The sequence below is a fragment of the Helobdella robusta genome, assembly GCF_000326865.2.
Source record: "Helobdella robusta unplaced genomic scaffold HELROscaffold_65, whole genome shotgun sequence".
Classification (NCBI taxonomy): domain Eukaryota; kingdom Metazoa; phylum Annelida; class Clitellata; order Rhynchobdellida; family Glossiphoniidae; genus Helobdella; species Helobdella robusta.
In genome coordinates, this window is record NW_008705364.1 from 89,626 (window position 1) to 102,883 (window position 13,258).

The following is a 13,258-nucleotide window of genomic DNA, read 5'->3' on the forward strand; positions in this document are numbered from 1 at the left end:
GCACACATACATTCATACATACATACATACATACATTCATACATACATACATACATACATACATACATACATACATACATACATACATACATACATACATACATACATACATACATACATACATACATACATACATACATACATACATACATACATACATACATACATACATACATACATACATACATACATACATACATACATACATACATACATACATACATACATACATACATACATACGTACATACGTACATACGTACATACGTACATACGTACATACGTACATACGTACATACGTACATACGTACATACATACATATATACATACATACATACATACATACATACATACATACATACATACATACATACATACATACATACATACAGACTTAAATACATACTTATGTACGTAGAATCACTCAATATGAACAATCTTTTAAACTTTCAAACCAGCAAAGAAGAAAAATAAATGAAAGGCAATAATGAAACAAAAACATGCGAAAAATACAAATAAACAGCCTAAAACATATACAAAACAAACATGAAAATGAAAACAAAGACAGACAAATTACAAACATACAAACAAACAAACAAACCAAAGATACAAAACTATAGACAAAAATACAATTAATACAAACAAATGTATACATATTAGCGTGGGTAGCATGTGTTTGTATGTTAGGGTATTGTCGGGAAAAAAATCCTCAACATATATAAACACGCCATTGTGTGACGTGACGTCAAAAATTTTTTATCATTGTTGTTGTTGTTGTTATTGTTGCTGTTGTTGTTGTTGTTGCTGTTATCTACGTCACCGTTTCACAATCAATTCGATTTTCTCGATTTTCTTACCAAAGATACAAAATTCGATTTTATTTTTTTGTCAACGTTACCAAAGATACAAAATCCTCCGTCAGGTTGATGTCCTAATTTACAAGAAGAATGTAAATTAGTGCTTTATCAAATACATGCGTGTAATTGTAGGGGTGTGTATCGTCACACACGCAAGACTCAAAATGACAGAGAAAGAGAGAGAGAGAGAGAGAGAGAGAGAGAGATAGAGGGAGAGAGAAACGTGTGTATGTGTGTGTATGTAATGTTAGTGTATGTGTTCCGCTGGCGCGTGTGCATGTGCACGTAAGATATTTTCGTGTCAATCATACGTCTAATCAGTTGGATGAACGGATCATGAAAAATAAGTAAGTAAGACTGCGCGGGGTTCATTGTATGTTTGCTTGTTTGTTTTGTTTGCTTGTTCGTTCGTTCGTTTGTTTATGCGTTCGTTTGTTTTGTTTAGTTTGTTTGTTTATTTTTCTCATGTCATTTTATTGAATTTGAATTTCAAGTTAATTTTTCGAAATTTATTTTACGCATCAAACATTTAACATCTGGGCCTATATACACACATACACACAAACATATACAAATACACACACATACACACATACACTTACACCTATACACACACACACACATACACACATACACTTACACCTATACACACACATGCATACACACACACAGACATGATTTTTCAATCAGAAGGGTAATGTTTAATAGATTGAATGTCTTTTTTCAAGATTCTCATTATCATTCGCGCCATAAATTGAAGTTGAAATAAAAAAAATCAAGCGAAAACATACTCACATTAATTACATTTGTTTGTTCATTTGTTTATTTGTATGTTTGTTTGTATGTTTGCATGTTTGTATGTTTGCATGTTTTTATGTTTGCATGTATGTTTGTTTGTTTGTATGTTTGCATGTTTGTATGTTTGCATGTTTTTATGTTTGCATGTATGTTTGTTTGTTTGTATGAATTACAAGCTGCTGTTGAATTAATGAAACATAAGATCCCAGTGCAATCAACTTCGCAGCAAGCACATTTAAAAGCATTGAAAAAACAAAATCACACACACATACACACTCACATACACGCACACTCACACGCACACACACACGCACACACAAAATGCAGATGAGCATAGAAAATTGAATTTGTACGTGTTGATGGCGGGATATCATTAGCACTTTCTTGGACCACCTTGCTTGTCACGATATTAAAAAGCTATCTTCACTCTTAAACATTTGTATTTTTTATGTAGCTCTTTGCATTTTTGTATTATCTCTACTGTATATTGCAAGGGGTGGGCAAACATTTTGCTGTGAGGGCCACATTGAGAACTATTTTACCATTGAAGGGCCGCATATGTGCTTAATAAGCAAATATTTCCGACCCGGGGGAGAATTTTTTTAAGATTTGTGGCTCTTTTTTTGGTCATAATGTCTGGCTGACGACCTTTTTGTTTGTATGCTTGTATGTTTGTGACTGGTTTTCATGTTATAAGATTTTGCCATAAGGATGATTTGTCTGTTTGCACCGATTCAGAATCATTTTCAATATACTCTCTACGTATTCGCATTAGGAGTTGTATAATTTTGCAGGTACCTCGGACGTGTTTTGTATGCATTTTATATCATATTGGAGTGCTTTGTGTTCTTTTACCTCTTCGTATCTATTTGCTGGAGGTACACGCATTCATTGTATACAATTTGTATGTTGTTGGAATACATTTTGTATGCCTATTGTATGAAATTGTGTATCATTTTGTATCAGTTGGTCGAGGCAAAACAGCAAAGTACCAGCACAGGCAACGGATTACTCTCTCTAAAAAAACTTTCTCTTACATGACGGGAATTTATATACGCGCTGATGTATTAATGGCGTCATTAGCGGAAAGTAAAAACTGTAGTAGTAGTAGTAGCAGCAGTAGTAGTAGTAGTAGTAGTAGTTGTAGTAGTAGTAGTAGTAGTTGTTGTTGTTGTTGTAGTTGTAAGCTGAAGTAGTAGTAATAGTAGTAGCAGTAGTAAGTAGTAGGAGTAGTAGTAGTAGTAGTAGTAGGAGTAGTAGTAGTAGTAGTGGTGGTGGTGGTGGTAGTAACGATGACGATGAAAATTTTTTTAGTGCGTCTTTCTGAACGTGTATTCATCCTACATTTTGCAAGAGGCGTTTTTAATTTTGAAGCGCCGCCAGTAACAATGACAACAACAACAACAAAAACAACAACAACAATAATAATAACAATAACAATAATAATAACGTCGGTATTGATAACGATGATGAAACCGATGTGTGTTGGTTTTTAGGGAGAATATCATTAAAGAGATGAAATATGCTTCTGTAGATATGTGTCTGTATGTGTGTGTGTATGTGTATGTGTGTTTGTATGTGTGAGTGTGTGTGTGTATGTGTGTGTGTGTGTGGGGGGGGGACAAGTTTGTTTGGAGAAAAGTTGATTAACTCAAAAAAATATGCCCTGTTGTCATATCATAAAAGTGGGAACCAAATAAAAATTGAATTTAATAAATGAGGATATGTATGCTTGTTTGTATGTGTGTGTGTGTGTGTTTGTTTGTATGTAGGTTTGTATGCTTGTATGTATGTTTGTATGTAGGTTTGTATGTATGGTTGCTTGTGTGTATGTGTGTGTGTGTGTGTGTGGGGGTTTGTATATAGGTTTGTATGCTTTGTTTATGTATCTCCTGTCAGACACATATTCTTTCTGCTAGCCAGTTGGAAGGCCTTTAAAATTTTGATCACGTTCTGTAGTTTTAATTTCGAAGCTATTGATCGTGCGAGTGAGTGATTGAGTGAAAGAGTGAATGAATGAATGAATGAATGAATGAATGAATGAATGAATGAATGAATGAATGAATAAAAAATGAAAGAATTATTTTTACCTTGTGTTAATTATTTTCAATCATTGTTAAGAATTCAAAAGCACCGACAATAAAAGGCTCATCGAGTTTTCAGAATCGCCGATTGAATTAAATAAAAAGTTATTACCTGTTTTCATTGTGGCACCTCATAAAATAATAATTATGACGTCATAATTATAATTTTATTATTTCAATAATTACTTTATCATTGTCGTCATCACCAACAACTGTCGTTACCATCAAATTCTCAATGATCATCATCTCATCACCATCATCATTATTATTATTGTTATTATTATTGTTGTTGTTGTTGTATGTTGTTGTTATCATTATTTAAACGAATTTTTCAGACATGAAAGAGTCGATAAAGCGGCAATATAAATGTCAGAAGCGCTATGATTGGCTGTCCGCGGGGTCACATGATTGCATGGAGGCACGCCATTGGTCGCTCGATTGACCCGTTTAATACCTCTTCTCTGATTGGCTGCAGTTATTATAATGGTGTCAAAGAGGAAGACGTGAAAAAAGTCGCTGAGAAGATGAGAGATTAAAATATTAATGGCGGAAGATTAGAGATAAAAGTTGTGATGATGATGACGATGGTGACGATGACAATGACGATGATGATGACGATGGGGATGATGACGATGATGATGATGATGATGACGACGACGATGGTGAGGATGATAATGATGATGACGATGGTGATGATGATGATGACGATGATAATGATGATGCCGTTGCTAATGCTGATAATGGTAGAGTTGATGATGATAACGATCCGCATAGAGCAAAGCTAAGCTAAAATTAAAAGTTAAACATCGAACAAAAAATTTTTTTGAAATAAACCACAACGACTTCTATCTTGAAATACCACAAGAAAATAAATTTAAATAAAAAATAATTTTTTTAACTTTTTCTGTTATTATTATAATTGTTATTATTATTATTATTATTATTATTCGACCACACAATGCAAATGTCTCCGACAGGATCTTTCCAACTACTCTATTTATCGCCTGCTTCTCGTAGCCACGACTACCACACACGCACACACACGCTTTCACACACACACACACACACATGCGCACACGCACACAGAGAGAGAGAGAGAGAGAGAAAAAAAGAGAGAGCGAAAGATAAAATTTGAGAATAACATAAACTTGTGTACGTGTGTGTGTGTGTGTGTGTTTGTGTGTGTGTGTGTGTGTGTGTGTGCGTGCGTGTGTGTGTGTGTTTGCGTCGTGTTCTCCATGGTAACGAGAATATAGAGCTTAGTTGTCACCTTTATTAAAGTCAAGTCGTCTGATTTTGTATGGCGCTAAAACAAGGACGGTCATAGTAATGATTGCGATGATAACAAAATGATGATGATAATGGTGATGGTCTTGATGGTGATATTGATAATGATGATGACTGGGGTTTTGATGGCGGCGATGAAAAAAAACCCAAAATTGATTGTAATAATTGTATGCAATCTACTGTGAAGGTAACATATATACAAGCTGGGCATTGAAGAATTGTGAGAATAAATTATTTCCTTATTGGCATTTTGAAGTTTTATTGAATCTTATTATCTTCATCGCCACCATCATCATCATCACAACATCACCATCATCATCACAACATCATCATCATCACTATCATCACAACATCATCATCATCATCACATCATCATCATCATCATCATCATCATCATCATCATCATCATAACTGACCTCTTACAAAAACTTGCACGGTGTAGGCAGACTGACTGCTTCTAATGTTGGAATGGGGCACGCATGAGTATCTACCCTCATCTCTCACCAACACTGGATCTATCACCAAACTCCTCCCTTGCAACATCATTCTCACTCTTTCATTCACTTCCAATCTTCTCTCATTCATCGACCAAGTCACGTGAGTTATTGGTGGGTTTGCTTCGGCGGGGCAGTCCAAACGCCCTTGCGTTCCCGTGGTCAGATGTAGGCGGTTGCTGCTTGTCGGGTTTGCCAGGATTCTTGGAGGATCTGTGATTGTAAAAAAATTTTTTACAAAAAACATTTGGCCACTGATTGTTGTGGTCCCCACGTGTGTGTGTGTGTGTGTGTGTGTGTGTTGGTGTGTGCGTGTGTGTGAGAGAAAGAGAGAGAGGGTGTGTGTGTGTGAGTGTTGTTGATACCTCTGAAAAAATTGAAAAAAAAACAAATTTAAAAAAATGATTTCTAATTTCTACAAAAAAAATTAATAATCATCAAAATTCCTTTCCATCACTATTATTGCGAAAACCAAAAACTCACAAGTAACGTTAAGAAAAGCAGTGGCTTGCGGGGGCAAACCCAGCCCGTTGGAGGGGGCACAAGTGTACCACCCCATGTCCTTATCCTGTACTGATGATATGAACAGACTGCCATCGGCGTATATTACCCCACGTTGCCCCAGAATTCCACTCATCACATCCACCCCGTTCTTGGTCCATTTTTGGGTGATGTTTGAGGGATGACCTTCAGCCTGGCAGACCAGCTTGACCTTTGTGTGTTCCATTGCGGTCACGTTCGTTGGGGGGCTGGTTATGTATACGTTGCCTGGATTTATGGTGGTGACGAAGACGATGATGATGATGACGACGATGATGATGATGATGGTGAAGATGGTGAAGAAGAAGAAGAAGATGAAGATAATAGTGATGATGTGGCTGGTTGCAATGATAATGATGATGGTGATGATGATGATGGTGATGGTAGTGTAAGAGTATTGGTCGGTTGGTTTGTTGTTGGTGAATGGTACTTTGTAGATGTCATGAGATTGCTGTTTCAAATGAGATTTTGTCGTTTGTTGGTATGTTTGTTTGTATGTATGTTTGCTGGTTTGTATGCCTGTGTGTGTATGTGTGTGTGTGTTTGTTTGTTTATATGTTTGTTTGTTTGTTTCTGATTTGTTACCTATGGTTATTCCTATCGGTAACATTTTTGTAGTTGTTTTACTTATAGTTCAAAAACTTATTTTAGTTATTTAGAATAAAATTTATCGAATGTATTATATTTATTATTATTATTTCATTAATTATTAGTTTATTCAATTCGTTATTATTAATTCGTAATTCACACACATTCCTGGCTATTTTTAGATCTTTCATTCATTTTATTCATTCATTCATTCATTTTTTCCAATTTAAACTCTCAATTTTATCTTAACTGGCCAAAGCACGTAAATCAATTTATAACTGACATTGCCTATGGAATATTAGGATGAAAAACAATTTTGGGAATAAGTTTTTTACTCTCTCTCTTTCTCTCTCTTTCTCTCTCTTTCTCTCTTTCTCCACTTTTCATTTATTTTCCTATATTTATTTCCATCTTTCCATCTCAAATTTTTTTTAGTAATTGTATCGATGAGAAGAATGTTGAAGACGATGATGATGACGATAATGATAGTCATGGTGATGATAGTTATGATAATGATAGTTATGATAATGATAGTTATGATAATGATAGTTTTGATGATAATGATGATGATGATGATGATATCAATGGTGATAACGACGAAGACGACGATGAGGATGATGATGATGATAAAAAATTTCTCACCAAAAAGTATGTAAGTCAGGTAAGTTGAGTTATTATAGATGCTAAATCATATTTAACACGATTCACTTTTGGCAATCGTTCGGCAATAATTTTTCAATCTATAATTAAATAAAATTATTTTTTTCAATTCTGAATCGTGAAAAAGTATAAAATACACGAAAACACACACACACAACACACGCATACACGCACACACACGCAACACACGCACACACACGCAACACACACGCAACACACGCATACACACGCAACACACACGCATACACACACAACACACGCATACACATTCAAACACACACACGCACGCACACACACACAATATTTATATAGCGCTTTACACACGTACAGTACACACACACACGCACACACATGGGATAAACTATTCATCGCCTCTTCAAACATACGAAATCAATCTAATTTTTAAAAAGCCTCCAATCTACGTCATTAAATTAAATAAACACCCATTGAAGGGAGGATAAATAATGTAAAATTGTAGTGTTCATACCCGCTAATGATAGCCCAGTGAGCTGGGTTCCTGCGACCCGTGAATGTTAACTAAGCAATACTTTTCATTTCGATTTTTCAGGTCTTTTTTGGTATTTTGAGGTAGTTTTGTTTGTTTTCTTGGTAGATTTATAATATTTTTACAGTTTTTTGGTGTTTTTGTATAATTTTTTTATTATTTATTGAGTTTTTAGAAAAAATTATACTATTTTTTCCGCATTTTTGTGGTTATTCGTCTAATGTTTGTTCAATATTTGCAGTTATTTTTAATTTTTAACTACTTTTGAAATATTTTTCTGTATTTCTTTTTTATTTTTGAGGTATTTTTAACCCTTTCGTATTATTTTTGTATTTCAGTGCCACCATTTTTAGTCTCCTGCCCAATATTTGTGTGTTTTTAAGTGCTCAGTCTTTATATCACTATTTTTTTCTACCTTTGTAACTGTGCAATTTTTTGGCGCCAAAATTTTGTGTTATATTGAAGAGAGAGAGAGAAAGAGAGAGAGAGAGAGAGAGAGAAGAGAGAGAGAGAAAGAGAGAGATGGTGGAAGAAAGAAAGTATGAATGAAAGAAAGAGAGCGTTTCTGTGCAAACGTTTGTGTTTGTGTGTTCATTCAAAAGTGTTCATAATGTTCATTTGCTGTTCGCCCATTCAACAGTATTTCACTATTGTTTGGAAGTTTTTCACCCACTACTTAAAAGGAAAAGACGCTGCCATTAAATACAAAAATTGATAAAGATGAGACACACACACATTCTCACGCACACGTACACGTAAAAACACAGACACACACACACAGAAACACACATACACACAGACGACAAAACACAAAAAAGAAGATGGTGTATAAAAATTTTTTTTTCAATGAACACTGTCACAATGATTGAGCTCGTTGGATGAAAAAGTTCGAAACATGTTAAATCTGATGTATGTGTGTGTGTGTGTGTGTGTGTGTGTGTGTGTTTGTACATGTATGTATGTTTGTTTGTATGTTTGTATGCATGCTTGCATAAATGTATGTGTGCATTATGTGTGCATCTATGTATGAATGTCTGTATGTATGTATGTTTGTATGCATGTTTGCATAAATGTATATGTGTATGTATGTATGTTTGTTTGCAAGTTTGTTTGTATCTTTTTATAAAAAAACAACCACAGCCTCCACTTCAAGATATCATCAAATTTATAGATGCTTTTCTTTGATAGCTAGTTATTCATTTGTTTGTTCATTTGTTTATTCGTTTGTTCATTTGTTTGTACGTGTGCTTGTTCGTTCATTTGTTTGCTTATTCATTCATTCATTCATTCATTCATTCATTCATTCGTTCGTTCGTTTATTCATTTGTTCGTTCATTCATTTGTTCGTTCGTTCGTTTGTTCGTTCGTTCATTCATTCATTCATTCATACCATAAATAACTAACTGCAACATAATTTTTATAACGGATTTTTTTCTGTTCCTGTAGCATTCAATCAGTATTTCAAAACTATGGTTAAAAAAAACAAAACTATTTGTTTGAAAAACTGAAAAACAAAGAGAGAGAGAAAGAACCTAATGGAAAAGAGAAAAGAAAGAGCATAAAACAAACTCATAACTTTACATTTATTGCGAATTTCTTTAGGACAATTCTTGGATATAACTCAACAAATTCATCTATTATAACTTAATCTATAAATCTTCAATCAAAACATACATGTGTGTACATGTATGTTCGTATTTATATATATTTGTATATATGTATGTATGTGTTTGTTTGTATGTTTGTATATATGTATTTATGTGTTTGTTTGTATGTTTGTATGTAAGCTTTCATTGGTTAGAGTCTTAATCCTTGTTTTATGCTTAGCAAATCTTTATTTATCTCTACTATTTCTTTTCTTTTGTATATATGTATGTATGTATGTATGGACGAATGGATGTATGTATGTGTTTATGTTTGTATGTATGTGTGTGTGCGTGTGTGGGTGTGTATGTGTAAATGTGCGTGTGTATAAAAAATCTGTTGTAATTACACATGGTTTTTTTTAAGTAAAAACAACAATTTACAATTCAGTGCATTGACATATATATATAAAGAATGTGTGGATGTATGTATGTATGTATGTATGTATGTATGTATGTATGTATGTATGTATGTGTGTGTGTGTTTTGTATGTATGTATGTATGTACGTATTTAGGTGTGTTATAAAATATCTAATCGAACTGGCAAGACGATATTCGGATTTTTTCTCATCATCTTTTCTTACTCGTGCAATGTTCCAAAGTTTTTGGTTTGAACGAATTTCGAGATTATTATTAAAATTTGTTATTATTATCTGTTATTATTATTATTTGTTTTTATTATTATTATAAAAATTATTATTATTATTATGGGGCCAAATAGTGATAGAATATTCAGTGCGTGTTAAGCCGCGTTTGGCGAAAGAAGATAACTTAACATTGGAAAAAATGTTCCAATTTGCATTAGAAAAAATATGTAATCAGGTTTTGTTTGTGTGTGTGTGTGTGTGTGTGTGTGTGTGTGTGTGTGTTCTTAGATATGAATGTACGTGTGTATATACAGTTATGTTTGTATGCTTATTTTAGTTTGTTTGTTTAGGTATTTTGTTTGTTTGCTTAGTGTGTTTGTATGTTTGTTGGTGTTGTTTGTGTGTGTGTGTATGTATGTATGAATGTGTGTGGCGATTGATTGATTGAATAACTGGTTGAACGATAGATGGATAAATAAATTAATGTTTAAGATTGAATAAAATTTAATTAATATTCATAATAAAGCATCATGGATTATAGACATTTTTCATGTGCCCAATTTCTCTTAAAATAACAAACAATGCAACAAAACAACATAAATAACAATATGAAAAAACAAAAATTTAACCATATAAACATAAAAAAATAAAAATATAATTAATTTATTCTCCAAAATATTAAAAATTACCTTACACCGAAGTCAGTTGGCTTTATAATAAAACATTTTTCTAAATTTGAATTCATGTTTATTAAAGAGCCAACTGCCTATTCCGGCAAATAATAATAAAAAAAAAACAACAAAAATAATTTAAAACAGCAACAACAATAATAATAATAATAACGAAGAATAGTGAATTCTAATTCTAAATATAAACGAAAAACATAATACGAAAGAGTTAATTTCTTTTTGGGGGGAATTTTCAAGGTGAAATTTTCCGGAGAAAATAAAATAACGATAATAGAGTTGGGTATTTCAAAACCGCTAAATCATCAACATATTTTAATTTCTGTCAATAATAATAATAATAATAATAATATATTAATAATAATAATATAATAATAATAATAAAAGCTAACCTGACCTGATCCAACTGTCATCTGTTTGATTGGGTGAAGGTGTGTGGATGGCTCTGACGTCATGGTGATGATGATGGTTATGGTGATGATGAGGATGGTGGTGGTTATGGTGACGATGATGATGATGATTATGGTGATGATGATGATGGGGATGATGGTGATGAAGATGACGATGACATTTAAATCGACAGTTTTGGTGATGACGAAGACGATGACAACTATCAAAAAAATGTCGTTACTGATGATGATGATGACGGCGATGATGATGATGATGATGATGATGATGACGACGATGATGATGATGATTGATGGACGAGCCAGTTATTGATGGTAATGGAGACGAAAGTGTTGGCGAGTTTGCTAGAATGCATTTGCTTCCCTAATGTCAACAACATCAACAACAACATCAATATCCGCAACAACATCAACAACATCAACAACAACAAAAACATTAACAATAACAATAACACTACCATATTAACAACTGGAAACCAGAAAAACATCAACAACATCAACAACAACATCAACAACTGACCACAAAGACAAAAGCTTGTGTTATATTTTAATTTAAAATCGCCCACATAAATCGATAGCTGCTAGCAGGCAAAGAGTAAGAGAGAGAGAGAGAGAGAAAGAAAGAGAGAGAGAGGGATGGTAAGAAGTAGAAAAAAGAAAGAAAGAAAGAACAAGAAAAAGGAGGAGAGAGAGAGAGAGAGAGAGAGAGAGAGATAGGGAGGAAAAGATTAGTTATCAGTACATCGAGGTTCAAACATGATCGATGGTAAGATTGTTAAGCCTGGGAAGATCAAAAGTTTTCATGCGTTATTACTATTGTTGTTGGTGTTGCTAGTGTTGTTGTTGTTGTTTTGTTGTTGTTGTTGTAATGTAATGGTTGTAATTAAAGAAAATACTATTGTTATCATATTAGTGATTGGTCGGCAATTCGGAAGATGATGATGACGATGATGACGACAATGATGATGATGAAGATGATGATGATGCCGATGGTGAAGAAGAAGAAGACGATGACGATGACGACGATGATGATGATTGTAATGACGATGATGATGATGACGACGACGACGATGAACGTGTAAAATTAATTAATCATTAAAATCAATTATTCAATTAATCATTAATTAATTAATTCATTGAATTAAAATAATTATTATTCAATAAATATTCCGCGAAAAATTTCAACATGACCAAAGAACGGAACGGAACGAAACCAAAAATAAAAGCCAGCTGATGTACTTGAGTGTCGCCATTTTGTTTAATCATCATCATCACCACCACCATCATCGACATCATCATCATCATCACCATTATCATCAGTGTTGATGGTGATGATGACGATGATGATGATGACGATGATGACAATGGCAACGACGAACTCTTTCTATTGCTGGCTCGGTCGAGATAATTTGTCAAAAAAAATGTTAAAAGTCAATCGAAAATTTATGATTAATCTAATTAATAATAATAATAATAATAAATTAATAATAATAACATCATTATCATCATCTTCCTCTTCTTCTTCATCATCATCCTCATCTCCTTCATTTCATTTTTTCATCATTTAGCCATGGTTTAGCGATCAAGCCGAGAATATCAATCTAGCAACATCTCCAGCCATAAATCATTCAATTCGTTACGTCATCGGTGACGTCATATTTGCAAGTATGTATGTAGGTTTGTATGTTGGTATGTGTGTGTGTGTGTGTGTGTGCGTGTGTGTGTGCGTGCGTGTGAGTGTGCGTGTGAGTGTGTGTGATGACGACGACGACGATGACGATGAAATTGATAAATCGTCCAATTATTTATTTTAATTACATGCATGGGAAACTTTACCATGATTATTTATCAAGTGACTTTAACCGCTTCAACATTATCATCATCATCGTCGTCATCATCACCATCGTCATCATCACCATCATCGCTTCAATCATCATCATCACCTCGGCTTAACAAAATTTTCGCGCCAAAAGTACATTGCTCCTGACACGAAAGGCCAAAGAACTTTCTAGAACTTTCTAATTACGCCTACAAGCGCCAAACCGGCCACAAAATGCTAAGTAGTTTTTCCCGCACTCTCATTACCACTTTTCACAATTTTACTGCTGCTACTGCTTCTAC

General features: G+C 33.7%; 1 protein-coding gene across 1 annotated transcript; it reads right to left on the reverse strand.

Annotated features, from left to right (window-relative positions):
• Positions 1–4,053: 4,053 nt before the first annotated feature.
• Positions 4,054–6,247, reverse strand: HELRODRAFT_180799 (hypothetical protein; the record flags this gene model as incomplete). The annotated part of the gene is made up of 3 exons (XM_009030101.1): positions 4,054–4,208; positions 5,443–5,733; positions 6,043–6,247. 3 exons carry the CDS (start codon positions 6,245–6,247, stop codon positions 4,054–4,056), a joined length of 651 nt encoding a protein of 216 aa, XP_009028349.1.
• Between the last annotated feature and the right edge of the window lie 7,011 nt (positions 6,248–13,258).